The sequence below is a fragment of the Rhinoraja longicauda genome, chromosome 16 (genome assembly GCF_053455715.1).
Source record: "Rhinoraja longicauda isolate Sanriku21f chromosome 16, sRhiLon1.1, whole genome shotgun sequence".
In the NCBI taxonomy this organism is placed as follows: domain Eukaryota; kingdom Metazoa; phylum Chordata; class Chondrichthyes; order Rajiformes; family Arhynchobatidae; genus Rhinoraja; species Rhinoraja longicauda.
The window spans coordinates 48,273,218-48,291,997 of NC_135968.1; the positions used below are offsets into that span (position 1 = coordinate 48,273,218).

General features: G+C 42.4%; 1 protein-coding gene across 3 annotated transcripts in view; it reads left to right on the top strand.

Annotated features, from left to right (window-relative positions):
- The window catches only part of LOC144601520 (poly [ADP-ribose] polymerase tankyrase-2-like), a 68,423-nt gene extending 49,857 nt beyond the window's left edge, over positions 1 to 18,566 (top strand). For all 3 annotated transcript variants that reach the window (XM_078413745.1, XM_078413746.1, XM_078413747.1), the window contains 11 exons: positions 792 to 901; positions 4,923 to 5,111; positions 6,765 to 7,020; positions 7,746 to 7,828; positions 9,398 to 9,518; positions 11,653 to 11,750; positions 11,843 to 11,917; positions 11,999 to 12,104; positions 15,880 to 16,066; positions 16,844 to 17,000; positions 17,734 to 18,566. In XM_078413745.1, coding sequence (XP_078269871.1) covers positions 792 to 901; positions 4,923 to 5,111; positions 6,765 to 7,020; positions 7,746 to 7,828; positions 9,398 to 9,518; positions 11,653 to 11,750; positions 11,843 to 11,917; positions 11,999 to 12,104; positions 15,880 to 16,066; positions 16,844 to 17,000; positions 17,734 to 17,793 — 1,442 coding nt within the window. In that variant the 3' untranslated portion in view covers positions 17,794 to 18,566. The remainder of the gene's footprint in view (positions 1 to 791; positions 902 to 4,922; positions 5,112 to 6,764; positions 7,021 to 7,745; positions 7,829 to 9,397; positions 9,519 to 11,652; positions 11,751 to 11,842; positions 11,918 to 11,998; positions 12,105 to 15,879; positions 16,067 to 16,843; positions 17,001 to 17,733) is intronic.
- Positions 18,567 to 18,780: the final 214 nt, after the last annotated feature.

Sequence of the window (18,780 nt, forward strand, 5' to 3'; positions counted from 1 at the left end):
CCACTTCTAAGTTAAAGTAATGGAGTGGAATTAGCACTCCCATAGAATAATAGGTCCAAATTCTGTATTATGTTATGTAAAAAGTAACCAGATCTGTGTGTTACCCAGTCAAGTCATGCTATATGTGAGGACAATCAAACCAATACGGAAGTATAACAGGTGATGCAAATCAGAAAAATACCCAAATGAACAATATAGTGAATACAGTTACAGAGAAAGTGCAGATGAAAAAAAAGTAAAAAGACCTCAATGAGGTAAGTTGGAAGATGGGAACTGTACCCTTGGCTTCAGAGAAGACCATTCAGTACTCTAACACCCACTCCATCCTGAAGATACAAGTTTTGTACATTTTTTAATTTCATAGGAAAATAACTGCAGATGCTGGTACAAATCGAAGGTATCACAAAATGCTGGAGTAACTCAGCGGGTCAGGCAGCATCTCTGGAGAAAAGGAATGGGTGACGTTTTGGGTCGAGACCCTTCTTCAGACTGATGGAGGTCATCAGTCTAAAGAAGGGTCTTGACCCGAAACGTCACCCATTCCTTCGCTCCAGAGATGCTGCCTGACCCGCTGAGTTACTCCAGCATTTTGTGATACCTTTTTAATTTTGTAATCCTCTCTTCGGTTTAAAAATTGATTGTACCAATCAACGCTGCTGAGGAATATTTGAAAAATTGTCTACAATTTTGTTTGAAGCTGTTCAACTTGCTATTTCAAATACCAGTGTAATTTTATTTGACAATGTGGTGACTTTATCTTTTGGTTATAACTTGTGATTATGTTTTAACAGCTGGTTATAACAATTTCGAAGTTGCAGAATATCTGCTGCAGCATGGTGCAGATGTGAATGCTCAGGATAAAGGTGGATTGATACCTTTACATAATGCTGCTTCATATGGGGTAAGATGACATATAGTGCAGTATAAATCCATTTGCGCTTTTGATAGCAGGAAATGTTTCTGTCAATTGCTTCTGAAGGAGCAAGATATATCTGCTGTTGTAGATATAATGTTACTTCAGGATAGATGGTCAACATCCCTTTCTGATTTGTATCTACGCTATTTGGATTCGGCTTCTCTAAACATGGCTAAGAATTGTGATTTGTTAATTCCATTGGTGCTCTCTGGATTCTAATGTATATCCTGTCACAAGATCAAGATGTATGTATCTGTCCTGTATTTATTTATTGAGACGACCTTATTTTCTACGATGGTCTATGTGCAGGAAACCTAGCTAAAACTAACTCATTACTATGTCTGCAGGTGACAGTAAAATTGGTAGAGCCGTTGATAACTAAGATTGTTGTCTTCGTATATGTCTGGATCAACTGGAAAGTTAGTGGTGACAGGTGCAATTTTATCCAAGCAAGTGTGAGGAAGAAATTTCTGGTAGGAATTCTGGTAGGCAGGGATATGTTGACAGATTCCAGCTATCAATTGTCTGACAATGGACCAAAATTCAAGTTTTAAATAAACAGTTGCCTAGCGAAAGCTTTATGGGGAAATTGGTGTTTCCCATTGGACTCTGTATGGAATCCACGAGAGCAGTCTGAGAAAATGATGCCTTCAACTTTATTAACTTTGGCAAAACATAATTGTGTCCATTGGAAATGTTGGTGGCTGGCAGGAGAGCTGCTCCAATAATTCTTCAAGAGATATTCAATTGAATAAACCTTTCATTAAAATTCGTGAGCCCGCCGACTGGATAGAAAATGGGCTTCATACAAGCAAGCAGAGGGTGGGAGGTTGTTTTCCGAACTGGAGACATGTGCCTCACTGTTGGGCCCCATCGCTGTTTGTGATCAATATCTATGATTTGGATGTACAAGAAATGATTAGTAGGTTTGCAGATGATACTGAAGTGGGTAGTATTGCAGATTGCAACGATGGTTGTTAAAGATTATAGCAGGATCTCTTGTTCGGTTGGGCAGGTGGGCTGAGGTTAATACAGATAAGTGTGGGAAGTCTGATCATGGTAGGATCTACACGGTGAATGTCGGATCGGGTGAGTGTTGCAGAGCAGAAGGATTTAGGAGTTCCATCTAAATTGTTCCTTGGAAATGGTAGATAGAGTTGTCAAGTGAGCCTTCGGCATATTGGCCTTCGTCAGTCCGAGTACTAAGTATAGAAGGTGGGAGGTTATGCTAGTTGTACAAGATAGTGGTGAGGTCACGTTATGAATATCGTGTTCAGTTTTTGTCACCCTGCTGTAGGGACAATGTTAAGCTGGAAAGGGTGCAGAGAAGATTTACGAGGATGTTGCCAGGACTCTAGGGCCTGAGTCAGAGGGAGAAAGATGTCTTCGTCAACTTTAGGTTGAACAAGCTAGGACTTTTTTCCTTGAAGCACAGGAGGATGAGGGGTGATCTTATAGAGTTATGTCAGATCATTAGTGGGGTTTGTATAGTAAATGCACAAGTCTTTTACCCAGAGTTGGGGAATCAAGTATCAGACCCCATAGGTTTAAGATGAGAAGGGATGGATTTAGTACTAACATGATGGATAGCCTTTTTTACACAAAGGGTAGTAGGCATATGGAACGAGCTGTCAGAGGAGGTCGTTACAGCAGGTACTATGACAACATTTAATAAAACTTTTGGACAGGTACATGAATAGGATAGGTTTAGAAAGATACTAGACCTAGTGGACCCGTTAGGCCCAAACCACTCCTGCATTGGTGTAGCACCCTTTCCTCCCCCCCTCCCCACTACTCTCCCTCCCCACTACTCTCCCTCCCCCCTTCTCCCTCCCCCCTTCTCCCTCCCCCCTTCTCCCTCCCCCCTTCTCCCTCCCCCCTTCTCCCTCCCCCCTTCTCCCTCCCCCCTTCTCCCTCCCACTTCTCCCTCCCACTTCTCCCTCCCCCTTTCTCCCTCCCCCCTTCTCCCTCCCCCCTTCTCCCTCCCCCGTTCACCCCCTTCTCCCCCCCCTCCCCCTGCCCCCTCCTCCCTAGGGTTGCCTGCATTGGTGCAGCAGCCTCTCCTCCCCTCTCCCCCCCACTTCCCTCTCCCCCCCACTTCCCTCTCCCTCCTCCACTCCACCTCCACCCCCTCCCTCCTCCCCCCCTCGCTCCTCCTCCCTCCCTCCCAGGAGCAACGGTTGCCATAGCAACCTGCCACCCGGCCTGGGCGGCCGCCATTGGTGGAGTGGGAGCAGGAGGGGGTGGTGAGGGAAGGAAGAGTCCTGTCCTGTCCCGGTGCGGGGATGTTCAGTGGTAGACGGCGGCGGCTCTCCCACTGTTACTGAGCCGCTGGACTCTGGGTGGCATGGGAAAGGAGCTGAGCCGGCCGGGGAGAGGAGGGGGGACGGGGGAGCTGAGGGCAGGCCCAGCGCCAGGCTCGGGCCTCGGCCTCCACCTCCACCAACGCCCAGCCTCACCGCTGCTGCTGCTGCCGCCTTTCCCCTTGGCCCACCTCAGGCTCGCGGATACCCGGTCACATCCAGGCCCAGGCTCCGGCTGCTTCCCCCAGCACCAGCCCTGGCTTGCCCGCCCCCAAGAGACAGGCGGCCGAGCCTTGCTCAACGGGCCCCAACTGCGCGGGCACATTTGTTCTGCGCACGTGCGGATGCGGCGGCCATCTTACGTAAGTACCAGATCAACGGAGCCCCAACTGCGCATGCGTGGATTTTTAAACTTAAAAATGTGAATAACTTTAAATATATAACACTGATTTCAATGAAACCTCTTCCATAGGACCACGGGTCGACGGTGAGTAAGGTGGGCCTACAATTGTCACGCTATCGTGTACCGTTATGGCTGTAGTTCAGGAACAAACAGACAAACAAGAGTTTTAGTATATAGATAGGTGGGCCAAACACTGGCAGATGGGATAAGAGTAGATGTGGCATGTTGGTCGGCATGGGTAAATTGGACTCAAGGACTTGTTTCCTCTTAAGGATAGCGGAGGCTATCCTTATGGGAAGGTATGGGGAGAGGGCAGGAACGGGGTACTGATTGAGAATGATCAGCCATGATCACATTGAATGGTGGTGCTGGCTCGAAGGGCTGAATGGCCTACTGCACCTATTGTCTATTGTCCATGCTGTATGACTATACAATAGAAAACAATTTTAAAGTGCTTCACCATATGAATGATGGAGTTTCTCCTAGCCAGTGAGTTAGGAGCAAGAGGCTTCATTTTCTTAGGATTTTGACAAGTTGAGAAACTTCAGATAGTTATGATACTTCACATGTAGATATTCTTGGATTGACACGCTGAATATATCTATTACGGTCAAATCAGTGCACATGGATTAATTTCTGTTTAGTAGTTACTGCATCTTCAGTGAGTTCTCGGTTATCCCTATTCCCAAATATCAGTAACCTAACCGTGGCACTTTAATAAGCCATGCATAATCCAAATATTTTTAATATGTCTTTAATGTAACTTATTTATTGTAGGAAAAATTTAGATTTTAGATTTAGAGATACAGGCCCTTCGGCCCCTCCCGGGTCCGCGCCGCCCAGCGATCCCCACACTATCCCACACACACTAGGGACAATTTTTAGATTTTTAATTAACCCAGCCAATTAACCTACATACCTGTACGTCTTTGGAGTGTGGGAGGAAACCGAAGATCTCGGAGAAAACCCACGCAGGTCACGGGGAGAACGTACGAACTCCGTACAGACGGCGCCCGTAGTCAGCATTGAACCTGAGTCTCCGGTGCTGCATTCGCTGTAAGGCAGCAACTCTACCGCTGCGCCACCATGCCGCCCTAAAATGCACTTCATCCTTTTGGTTCTAAAACCTCCGTGAAAAATAAACTTACTAAATTTGTGCTAATGAAAAGTTTTGAAGTTTAGCTTTGAGTCGTGAATTCCTAAATGTTTTTTGATGGATCCATTTGCCTGCCAGTGATACTATCGTCCAAGTGCAGTATTTGTTCCAGCTCAGTAATTGACGTGTGCATTTTTGTTCCAGCATGTGGATGTCGCAGCATTATTGATAAGATATAATGCATGTGTAAATGCAACGGACAAATGGGCTTTCACTCCCCTTCATGAAGCAGCCCAGAAAGGGAGGACACAATTATGCGCCCTCTTGCTAGCTCATGGAGCTGACCCCACTCTGAGAAACCAGGAAGCACAAACTCCATTAGAACTCATCACTGTAGGTATTCTACTAAAGTAAAATGACCGGATCTGATCCATTCTAGAATTGTGACCTTTGTTAACTTTAAAATTGACATTTAAATTTTTTAATTAATGTGCATTGTAACGTTTTGCACTTTAAATCCGATTACGTGCATTCTTGCATTTTAATGGAAGACTGAAATTTTGTGAATGTGTTAATACAAGACTGGATTTTAAGATTTCCTTTAACCAACCTTAATTGCGTAACATGTTTCTGGGTAAGAGTCGAAAGATTTATTATGTAACTTTATCAATAGTTTCCTAATATTAACCAGCTTATAGTACAGGTTGAAGACCGATTTTGTGGCTGTTCCAAATCCTTTTTGGATTAGACACAAAATGCTGGAGTAACTCAGCGGGTCCAGCAGCATCTCTGGAGAGAAGGAAAGGGGTGTCGTTTCGGGTCAAGACCCTTCGTATTATCTGTTTTTCTGGACCACCAGAGTCCATGGTATAATGAAACAACAATACACCCCTGGCCCATTAATGACCCCCCTCCTGTGTCTCTAAAGCACCATGGAGTGCCAGAAACGTAAATACAACGAATATAAAATGTAAACTGAATGTGAATGGAATGACTTGCCGACCCATCCCCGGCTCCCACTGTCTCCCGGCCATTTACAGCCCGTTTCAGACCCCACTTCCACGCTCGCAAGGCACCAGCGAGCCCTTCACCCTCCACATAGTCCAGTGACACAGCTGTTGTGCAGCTCACGTTGTAGCCCCTGGGGGCAGCGTTTTTGCCACCGCCTCCTCCACCTTCTCCCTGGAGTCGCGGACATACTCCACCATAGAAGTGACAGCGGGTGAGAGGGGAGGGAGCTCACGGTGACCCAGTGCACTCTGTCTGTGGGGGCTCACTGAAGACAGCACTGTCCCCAGGGTCTACAACGTGAGCTGCAACAGCAGCCGTGTGAACCGGTGATGTAGGGCTCCCTGGTGCAGACCAGCGGAATCAATCCCTGGTTTTAAAGTGCTGGACTAACTCGGCAGACTGAACCAGTCTGAGGAAGGGTCCCAGTGTTGCCCATCCATGTTCTCCAGAGAGGCTGACCTGCTGAATTACTCCAGCACTTTGTGTCCTTTCGGTGGGTGAAGAAGGGCTCGCTGGTGCACGTTGTGAGTTGGGAGAGGGTGTTCTAAAGGGCCGGGGAGACGGGAGCTGGGGATGGGATGAGAGGGACATGAGAGGGAAAGAGTGCTTGCCACTCGCAATGCCATCTGTGTCCGCTCATGGAATGTCCAGTGAGCTGCGGTCATTTTGTCCAGATTACAGGGTGGGGTGGACCATCAGTTGCTGCAAAATCAGTGTCCAACCTGCAGTCATTGTTTTCTCTTGAGCAAATATTTAAAAAGCAGTTTCTGATGTAAGGTTTAAACAAGAAAGAAACTTCCATTTTTTAGAAAGGATATCTTAATTTATTGTTGCAAAATATTGATATAAATATGGTTAATTCCTGAAGAATATATTTTTTGGATGTCAAAATAGTTATATTCTGTGCTTATGTTTATAATAGTGACTAAGGTCAATAAGGTGTACTGTGTCTCTTGAGAAAATTAAAACCTGAGATTTTCATTTTGGGAAAGTTTGAGATATTTAAAACATGCAAATAACAATCTTGTTGTACAGGCAGACGATGTCCGAGCTTTGCTGATCGCTGCAATGCCTCCTTCTGTGTTGCCGTCTTGCTACAAGCCCCAAGCTGTTATCAATGCTTCACAAGCAGCAGGACCAACAGCCACGTCTCTGCCTTCTATTCCATCAAATACAGGAAATCCATCTGTTGCCTGTAATCTAGACAATCTATCAAGTGGCTTCTGTGAGCTGACTTCCAGTGGTAGCATGTGTGGTGCAGAAGAAATCAGTAACTTCGAGAAAAAAGAAAGTAAGGGATTTTGTATCATTAATGAGCATTTAATAATGAATAAATCCTTGTGACACCTTGGTTATTTTTCTGAGGAACAGGTGCATAAGTAACTGTAAAAGCTACTGTGTGCAGGCAATATCCCTAGCCTGTCTTCTATCTAAAACGTAAAGTGCAGTGGTTATTAATATATTATTCCTGTTGGATGTTTTTTTTATCGTGACTGACTTTGATAATTATAGTTCATGTTGCCAAAACATTGAAGTCTGCAAATTTTATTCTCCTCTAATTCTATCCAGATTTAAAAAAAATTGTTTAGCAATCTATTTTAAAATACTTTTGAGCAGTTTACTTACAGTATAGAGTGTTTATTAATGAGTTTTGTAAAATAAATTACTGTACCTGTCCAGAAAATATTTTTGAAACTGGTAAAAATGCAACATGATAGGCAGCTTTTGAAAGGGAAATCATAAATTTAAACAAAACGAATTTGAAGACCTGTTATTCAGTTAAAACAATATGAATTCAATTTTCAATCGAAATGGTTCTCTCCAGGATCTAGAAATTTAAATCTTAAACTACACGTTGAAAATGACCAAATACTTTGTAATGGAGATGTAAGAAATTATATGCTTACTGACTACAAACTACAAACTGACTTTCCAAAGATGGCAGCACATATAATGTCTGTGAAGATATGAATTCAATAGTTTACTAATTTTTGGGTGTTTTTTTTTCCATTAAAGTTCCTGGAATACACATGACTATTAACCAATTTTTGAGGAATTTGGGCCTGGAACATCTATGTGATATTTTTGAAAAAGAACAGGTATGTTTACAGAATTGTGTATTTTCTCTGTAATTGTTTGATTTTGAAGACCAAGTAATCGTCTTTAGACAATAGACAATAGGTGCAGGAGTGGGCCATTCGGCCCTTCGAGCCAGCACTGCCATTCACTGTGATCATGGCTGATCATCCACAATCAGTACCCCGTTCCTGCCTTCTCCCCATATCCCTTGAATCTGCTATCTTTAAGAGCTCTATATAACTCTCTCTTGAAAGCATCCGGAGAATTGGCCTCTACTACATTCTGAGGCAGAGAATTCCACAGATTCACAACTCTCTGATTGAAATAGTTCTTCCTCATCTCCGTTCTAAATGGCCTAGCCCTTATTCTTAAACTGAGGCCCCTGGTTCTGGACTCCCCCAACATCGGGAACCCGTTTCTTGCCTCAAGCGTGTCCAATCCCTTAATAATCTTGTATGTTTCAATAAGATCCCCTTTCATCCTTCTAAATTCCAGTGAATACAAGCCCAGTCGCTCCAGTCTTTCAACATATGACAGCCCTGCCATCCCGGGAATTAACCTGGTGAACCTACGCTGCACTCCCTCAATAGCAAGAATGTCCTTCCTCAAATTCTTTATCTGAATTTAATGCCAAACTGGCATGTTTGTGTCTTCCTTGAGAATATAGGTATGTTAAATAAGTGAGGGAGGATTAGGGGAGTGCAGATGGACCATAAAGTTGTAAAACAGAGTGATTCACTTTGAGAAGTATAGGGGTATGACCAGTGGAGTTCTGCAGGGACCTCTGCTGTTTGTGATGTGTATAAATGACTTGCACTTGTAGATGGGTTGGTGAGTAAAATTGCTGCCATAACCAAAATTGGAAGGGGTTGCAGACAGTGAGGAATGCTGTAAGAAGATACAGCGGGATATAGACAAGCTGCAGAAATGGGCAGAGAAATGGCAGATGGTGTTTAACCCAAATAAGGATGAGGTGATGCATTTTTGGAGGTTGAATTTAAGGAGAGAGTTACAGTTAATGGCAAGACCTTTCGCAGCATTGATGTTCAGAGGGATCTCTCAGTCCAAGTTTATAACTTGCTGAAGGTAGCAGCACAAGTAGTTTAGTTTAGCTTGGTTTATCGTCACGTGTACTGAGGTACAGTGAAAAGATTCTTGTTGCGTGCTATCCAGTCAGTGGAAAGACTATACATGATTCAATCAAGCCATCCGTCGTCACTTATAGTTTGTGTCTCACTCTGGCATTGGAGGATGCAGAGGGCAGATAGGTCGGCGTGGGAAGGGGAGATACATTGCTAGCCACTGGGAGCTCCAGTCAGCTTTGGCAAACAGAGCGCGTATTGTGTGAAACGGTCAGTCTACACTTGCTTTCACCCATATACAGTGGCTCATATCAGGGGAACCTATTACATTGTGATGCCCTTCTAACCAGGAAAAATGAAATCTTCAACTTATTTGCAGGGTTAGATTTGCACATTCCAATCAATTTGGTATTCTTCATTGCATTTAGTTGATTTAGGATTATACTATTTTAATAGCTTTGCCTTTTAATACTGTTTGTGGAAAACTGATTTCAAAATCTTCTCCAGATCACACTGGATGTATTGGTTGAAATGGGTCATAAAGAACTAAAAGAAATTGGAATAAATGCTTACGGGCATCGACATAAAATCATCAAAGGTGTGGAACGTCTTTTGGCCGTACAGCAAGGTGAAGCACTTACTTGTACTAATAGATTCCATCTATTAGTACTTGGTCATTAATGATGTCCAAAGAAGTCTCGGTTAATACTTTAGTACCTCAGAATGACAATTGTTTGTAGAACTAAAGTTGCTTTGTGCTACATGTTTGCAACAAATGCAAAATAAGATCATGGGAAATCAGAAGCTTGCTCTAAGTTTTTACAATATCTGTTATTTTTCTTCATCCATGCCTCTGATATATTACATGGAAACGTAGAAAATAGGTGCAGGAGCAGGCCATTCAGCCCTTCGAGCCAGCACCGCCATTCAATATGATCATGGCTGATCATCCAAAATCAGTACCCAAAATCCTGCTGTTTCCCCACATCCCATGATTCCTTTAGCCCTAAGAGCTAAATCTAACTCTCTCTTGAAAACATCCAGTGAATTGGCCTCCACTGCCTTCTGTGGCAGAGAATTCCACAGATTAATAACTCTTTGGGTGAAAACGTTTTTCCTCATCTCAGTCCTAAATGGCCTACCCCTTATTCTTAAACTGACCCCTGGTTCTGCATTCCCCCAACATCGGGAACATTTTTCCTGCATCTAGCCTGCCCAATCCTCAAAGAATTTTACATGTGTCTATCAGATGCCCTCTCATCCTTCTAAATTTAGAAGGATATTATGTGTTGGAAGGAACTGCAAATGCTGGTTTAAACCGAAGATAGACACTCAAAGCTAGAGTAACTCAGCGGGACAGGCAGAATCTCTGGAGAGAAGGAATGGGTGACGTGCAGGTCTGAAGAAGGGTCTCGACTTTATTGTGGAATCAAGCCTTAATGGCATTTGATTCCTGCTTCAGTTCTTCTTAAATGGGACTGTCGGCAGTGTGTCAGTCTGCACAGTCTGGCACTTTGAAACCAGTTTGGGTGAGTCCCTGTTAAATATTATGCTGACCCAGCTCTCTTTCAGGCCCCACATGTCATTCTTGTCCACTTTCTTCCCACTTCACCAGTTTTTGACCCTTGCCCAAATCTCAAGCCGTTTGATCACCCTGCCACAGAACCATTCATGTCTTAATCTGGTCTCTTCCCACAATCCCACTCAGTAAGCTGCTGACGCGATCCCTCAGCGTCAGCACCTTTGCAATCCCCCGCAGTGGAGCAACTGATTCCCATCCTGATAGCTCAACCTCACAGCCACACCCTGTCTTGTGTTATTACCCATGGAGCAGCCCTCCTTGTGCACCAGCCCTCATTAGCTGCTGATTTCTCCAGTGGCAATTAATTACTTATTTTTTGCCCCGAGCAACTATACACCGATCAGCCAAAACATTATGGCCACTGACAGGTGAAGTGAATAACATTGATTATCTTGTTACAATGGCACCTGTCAAGGGGTGGGATATATTAGGCAGCAAGTGAACAGTCAGTTCTTGAAGTTGATGTGTTGGATGCAGGAGAAATGGGCAGGAGTAAAGACCTGAGCAATTTTGACAAGGGCCAAATTGTTATGGCCAGACGACTGGGTCAGAGCATTTCTGAAACGGCAAGGCTTGTGAGTACCTACCGACAGTGGTCCGAGGAGGGACAAACCACAAACCGGCGACAGGGTGTTGGGCGCCCAAGGCTCATCGATGCGCGAGGGCAACGAAGGCTATCCCGTCTGGTCCGAACCGACAGAAGGTCTACTGTGGCACAAGTCATAGAAAATGTTAATGGTGGTCACGGGAGGAATGTGTCACAATACACAGTGCATCGCACCCTGCTGCGTATGGGGCTGCACACGGACCAACAGCATATTAGGCAGGTGGTCATAATGTTTTGGCTCATCAAGTCATAATGTTTTGGCTGATCGGTGTATAGTGTATTTAATTGGATATTTTTCAATTTCTAAACAGTGCTCGTGTCCTTTGTTTAGGCCTTTTGCTACAATCATGTTTAAGTATGATGATTCGCACTGCTAATGCACAAAGAAACTGAAATTATTCAATACCTTGGACTAACTGTGATAACTGCAACAAAGTAGAATTTATACAAAAAAGTAAGATAGTTTGAGTTGAGTAATACAGAATTGACAATGCTAAAAGAAATACAATTTGGAAACAAAACACAAGTACATAAAGCAATAAAAGTAATTGATTTATTTTCTTTAAAATGTAGGCATCAACCCATATCTAACTTTAAACAATTCCAACAGTGGTACAATTCTGATTGATTTGTTACCAGAGGATAAGGAGTTCCAATCTGTGGAGGAAGAGGTGACAATTTTATTTTATATGGTACTTAAAATATGCAGTGTACTTACTTTGCAATGCCTTTGGTCATTCAATGATTTATGAACATGTTCTAGATGCAAAGTACCGTGAGAGAGCATCGGGATGGTGGCCATGCAGGAGGAGTCTTCAATAAATACAATTTCTTGAAGGTCTGCTTTATCAATTTTGATTTTCTCTCAGTATTATGTGTTATTTATTGAAAGAAGTAACTCAACAAAAAATGATTTCAGATTCAAAGGGTGTGCAATAAAAGACTTTGGGAGAGATATACACATCGAAGAAAAGAAGTGTCTGAAGAAAATCACAACCATTCAAATGAAAGAATGTTGTTTCATGGTAAGTCACAAGTACTGGAAGCCTGTATTGGTTTTTTTTACTAGTCTTTCTCCTCCATCTGAAAATCAACAGATATATTCTTAAATATGGAAATATTTGAGACTGACTCTCTGGATTTTATCTCAGCGATGTTGGCCGTGACCTTTGCAAGGAAATATTGGCAGATCCCAACATGGTTCTCTACATTTTTCGCTAACAAAGTTGAGAACATTAGAATTAATATTTCCCCTCCCACCCGTGACCTAGCTGTCTCACTGGTCTGTTCATCTGAATTGGACTGTTTCCAACCCGTCACTCCATCATCCCTTGCAAAGCTTGTCTCCACTATGAAACCTGCAACCTGCCCCCTTGACACTGTCCCCACTGCCCTTCTGAAGGATGTCATTGCAATAGCCGGTCCCAGCATCCTCTCTATCTTCAACAGTTCTCTGGCCACTGGCACTGTTCCAACCTGTTTCAAGCACGCGGTGGTCCAGCCCCTCCTGAAAAAAACCTAACCTAAACCCCACCTTGCCCAGCAACTGCAGACAATAGACAATAGGTGCAGGAGTAGGCCATTCGGCCCTTCGAGCCAGCACCGCCATTCAATGTGATCATGGCTGATCATTCTCAATCAGTATTCCGTTCCTGCTTTCTCCCCATACCCCCTGACTCCGCTATCCTTAAGAGCTCTATCTAGCTCTCTCTTGAATGTATTCAGAGAATTGGCCTCCACTGCCCTCTGAGGCAAAGAATTCCACAGATTCACAACTCTCTGACTAAAAAAGTATTTCCTCATCTCTGTTCTAAATGGCCTACCCCTTATTCTTAAACTGTGGCCCCTGGTTCTGGACTCCCCCAACATTGGGAACATGTTTCCTGCCTCTAACATGTTCAACCCCTTAATAATCTTATACGTTTCGATAAGATCCCCTCTCATCCTTCTAAATTCCAGTGTATACAAACCTAGTCGCTCCAGTCTTTCAACATAGGACAGTCCCGCCATTCCGGGAATTAACCTAGTAAACCTACGCTGCACGTCCTCAATAGCAAGAATATCCTTCCTCAAATTTGGAGACCAAAACTGCACACAGTACTCCAGGTGCGGTCTCACTAGGGCCCTGTACAACTGCAGAAGGACCTCTTTGCTCCTATACTCAACTCTTGTTATGAATGCCAACATTCCCTTGGCTTTCTTCACTGCCTGCTGTACCCGCATGCTTCCTTTCAGTGACTGATGCACTAGGACACCCAGATCACGTTGTACGTCCCCTTTTCCTAACTTGACACCATTCAAATAATAATCTGCCTTCCTATTCTTACCACCAAAGTGGATAACCTCACACTTATCCACATTAAACTGCATCTGCCATGCATCCGCCCACTCACACAACCTGTCCAAGTCACCCTGCAACCTCATAGCATCTTCCTCACAGTTCACACTGCCACCTAGCTTTGTATCCTCGGCAAATTTGCTAATGGTACTTTTAATCCCTTCATCCAAGTCATTGATGTATATTGTAAATAGCTGTGGTCCCAACACCGAGCCTTGCGGTACCCCACTAGTCACTGCCTGCCATTCTGAAAGGGACCCATTTATCCCCACTCTTTGCTTTCTGTCTGTCAACCAACTTTCTATCCATGTCAGTACCCTACCTCCAATACCATGTGCTCTAATTTTGCCCACCAATCTCCTATGTGGGTCCTTGTCGAAGGCTTTCTGAAAGTCGAGGTACACCACATCCACCGGCTCTCCCCTGTCAATTTTCCTAGTTACATCCTCAAAACATTCCAGTAGATTAGTCAAGCACGATTTCCCCTTCGTAAATCCATGCTGACTCGGAACGATCCTGTTACTGCGATCCAAATGCTCCACAATTTCGTCTTTTATAACCACATGTCAAAAACCTGGGCGTGATATTTGACTCTGCATTAAGGTTTGACAAGCAAGTCAACTCTGTGGTAAAAGCCAGTTTCTTCCAGCTTCGTACCATAGCTAAAATCAAACCATTCCTCCAATTTGACGACATTGAAAAAATCATCCACGCATTCATTTCCTCCCGCCTTGACTACTGCAACTCCCTATACACTGGGATCAGCCAATCATCCCTGTCCCACCTGCAATTGGTCCAAAACGCCGCAGCGAGACTCCTGACAGGTACCCGTAAAAGGGACTACATCACCCCGATTCTGGCCTCTCTCCACTGGCTCCCAGTACGGTACAGAATCAACTTCAAGCTCCTCCTATTCACATACAAAGCCCTAAACGGGCTTGCCCCCCCCCCCATATCAAAAATCTTCTAACCCACCACTCTATCTCCAGGTCCCTCAGGTCGGCCGACGGGGCTACTGACTATCCCACGGTCTAGGCTTAAGCTCAGGGGTGACCGCACTTTTGCGGTTGCAGCTCCTAGACTGTGGAACAGCATCCCTCTCCCCATCAGAACTGCCCCCTCCATTGACTCCTTTAAGTCCAGGCTCAAAACCTATTTCTACTCCCTAGCGTTTGAGGCCCTCTGAGAGGGCGCAGTGAACTGTTTATTTATGTGCTGTTATGTTTGTGTGCCATTGTATGTTTGTTCTTAGTACCTGAACTGATGTACTGCACTTTGGTCAACGTGGGTTGTTTTTAAATGTGCTATACAAATAAAATTGACTTGACTTGACTTGGTTGTTGACACCTGCCCACTTAATGGTTTCTGTGCAAACCTTGGTTTCCCACAGTTATGTTTACTTGTTTTTTCAACTGTGCACCAATGTTAGAGGTTTGCATGGGAGCTTAAAATTGTGGCAAGTCTCCACTATTTTAGGGAATCCTTTCCACTAGGGCTGTCCCTGATGGAGGAACAGATTCTCTGATCATTCTAAGTAAGGGGAACCGGTACGTGTGACTGCACTGTTTTGTGTAGACCTTTTAAATGGTTCATAGTACTCAGGGAATCATGCAGCGTGGAATAGGTCCTTCAGTGGACTGAGTCCACACTGTACATAAACTACTCATTTACATTAATTCTATATTAATTCCTTGTATTGAATTTAAATTTGTTTTTAGGTTTTTTTAATTGCTCATAGTAGACATATTTAAGAATGATTTGAGTAGAGGAGTAAAAAGGTCCTTCTGTAGTTTGTACAGGGCCTTGGTGAGACCGCATCTGAAGTATTGTGTGCAGTTTTGGTCTCCTAATTTGAGGAAGGACATCCTTGCTATGGAGGCAGTGCAGCGTAGGTTCATGAGGTTAATCCCCAGGATGGCGGGACTGTCATATGAGGAAAGATTGGAAAGACTGGGCTTCTATTCACTGGAATTTAGAAGGACGAGAGAGGATCTTATAGAGACTTATAAAATTATAAAAGGACTGGACAAGCTAGATGCAGGAAAAATGTTCCCAGTGTTGGGGGAGTCCAGAACCAGGGGCCACAGTCTAAGAATAAAGGGGAGCCCATTTAAAACTGAGATGAGCAAAAACTTTTTCACCCAGAGAGTTGTGAATTTGTGGAATTCTCTACCACAGAGGGCAGTGGAGGCCAATTCACTGGATGATTTTAAAAGAGAGTTAGGTAGAGCTCGAGGTGCTAGTTCTTTTCCAACACTGCAAATTGCCTTTGACTTACTGTTAACACCCAAGTCAAGTTTTTGACAATGAATATATATTTGTATTTTTTTTATTCAAATGATAACATGGTTTCATTTGGTGTTGGAAGGCACCCATGAAGAGTTGATGCAGAATATAATTCTTGTTTATATGGAATTTATTTTCATTTCCACTATATTTAAAATTTATTTTTTCCTCTCCAGGTTCTCCCTTTGTAAATGCCATTATTCACAAGGGTTTTGATGAAAGGCATGCGTACATTGGAGGGATGTTTGGAGCTGGTATTTATTTTGCAGAAAATTCATCCAAAAGTAACCAGTATGTCTATGGAATTGGTGGTGGCACAGGTTGTCCATTACATAAAGATAGGTCCTGTTACATTTGTCATAGGTAAGTTCTATTACATGTCTGTTTCTTGCAGAAGTGTTCTTTTTGTGTTTAAATAGGCTTTCAATTAGTAATCTGACCTTTCATAGCTTTCATGCATAAATGTTTGAACAAGACATAATTTGTAACCAATACTTACAAATAATGGTGTAAAATAAATGCTGCCAAGTCAGTTATACAAAATAGATGATAGACAATAGGTGCAGGAGGAGGCCATTCGGCCCTTCATGCCAGCACCACCATTCCCTGTGATCATGGCTGATCATCCACAATCAGTACCCTGTTCCTGCCTTCTCCCCATATCCCTTGACTCCACTACCTTTAAGAGCCCTATCTAACTCCCTCTTGGAAGCATCCAGAGAATTGGCCTCCACTGCCTTCTGAGGCAGAGATGGTGCTATACCAGTAACACCCAAGGTGGTCATGCCTATTAGGGTAGAAATTGCATTTGGACGAGGGTATGTTGTGCAGCCATCTGCTTATGGAGGGATTAGAAATAACATAGCTGTTGATACTTTAACAAAATCATTTTTCTGAAATACAGCTTTTGAAATATTGTGACTATCTCTTAAGCACTGAGAAACTTGAAGTGTGGTCTATGACTTACCAGTCCTCAGTATCAAAAATATTTATTCTTTTAACTGGTTATGAGATGGACAATTTGTGTGGCTACCACGCCAAACATAGTAAATGGACATAGTCCTGAAGTTATCGGGTATTTCCGCTATTTATGGCTGCTTTCTACTGGCAATTTAATTTTTCACTATTTCTCTTCAACAGGCAAATGGTGTTCTGTCGTGTTACATTGGGCAAATCATTTTTGCAGTTCAGTGCAATGAAAATGGCTCATGCACCACCTGGCCATCATTCTGTCACTGGTCGCCCTAGTGTAAATGGATTAGCACTGGCAGAATATGTTATTTATAGAGGTGAACAGGTATGTTCAAGAAATGTTCCTTCACTGCAATTCTGCAACTGATACACAAATACTTTTTGATTCAATAAAAGTTTTAAAGAAGGGAAACAAAGCAGATTCAAACATGTAAATCATTCACCTACCACTAAGAAATGACAATGAATCCTAATGTCACGACTAATACCACAATTATCGTAACTATTTGGCACAGATCCCAAGTATGATACCACATTTTGTTTGTTAGCTTTTTGAACTTTGAGATTTTATTAAATGTGCATCTGTAAATGAAGTCAAAACTACTGTACACTAAAATGGCTTCTGAAACAAATTCAGTAAAGTTAGGATAGATTCCTCCAAACTGATGCACATTCCATCCGTTGGCAGAACAGTTTTGAAAACTACAGTCTGTAGAAGGGTCTCGACCCAAAACGTTACCCGTTCCTTCTATCCAGAGATGCTGCCTGTCCCACTGAGTTACTCCAGCATTTTGTGTCTAACTTCAATGTAAACCAGCATCTGCAGTTCCTTCCTACATAGTTTTTAACATGTTTTATTTTAATTGTAAATTCATAACTTGCTTTACTACACTTTGCAGATTATTTTTATTTGAATTATGGATCCTTTTGAATTATGGATCTATTTAATTTTGTAGAGTTTATTTAATGAAAGTTTCAAAACATTGAGAAAAATACTTGACATTTAATAATGGTTAAAACTATGGGATACTTTTAAAATCTCTTTTCTCTCTTACCAGGCTTATCCAGAATATTTGATAACCTACCAAATTATGAAGCCGGAAAACTCAACTGATTAATGGATGTGTGTACACAAAATAGGGTTTGGTAAACGTACAGTAAGCTACAAAATACGCCCAGTGCACTCCAACTTGTGTGTTTGTTTTGTATGTGTAAATGTTACATTTTTAAAACCAAAAAAAAACACATTTTAATTGTGAAATCCAAGTGGCTTTAATACTGTACAAAATAACTTTATGAATTTACCTACCCATATTTTAGCACTTTAATAGAGCCATTCCAAAATAATTTGTCTTTGCTCTTGGAGAAGTTGTGTCGTTATTTGAAACGAAATGTATTGATGCATTTGATTTGTTTTGTACTTCATTGTGATCCATCCTGATATTCCATGAACTCTATAAAAAAATCACATTTATTATCATCATCGCATTTAATGTCGCAATGCGTTTTCATTGTAAAAACACTTGTAAATAAGAATGATTTTTGTATTGATTTGATATCTTATTTACTGCTTGCCTCACGTGCACGTGCTGTTCTCGCCGGTCTTTACGACTTGGTCTACCGAGGATCTCACCCTGCCAGGAAGCATGGTGAGGTCACTGAAAATCAAAATAACAAGTCCAGATACTATGCAAGCTTTGATGTAAGCAGTACATCATTAAGTTAGCTGCACTTATTCAAAATGGCATGCTGAAGTAAAGTCCCACGGTGGATTAATGTGTATGTATCATATATTTTTGAGTTTGCATAGCATGTAAACCATCCTCTTCTGTAGTCTTTGTGGTGTTTTTACAAGGATTTGTAACTTGCAATGCATTTTAAGTAATATTTCTAAGACTTTTATAGAATTATTGTATTGCAAGTGAAACCTATTCATAAAATACCTTCCATCTAATAAAGACAAAAATACATTACATTTTATTTCAATTATATGGTTCTATTGTTGCAGCTACACAATGGTTCTTTAAAGCGAGACATACTAAACTTCTTTATCAGCACTTGGTCTGTAGTCTTCTATGCCTTGGTAATTTAAGCACTAATCAAGA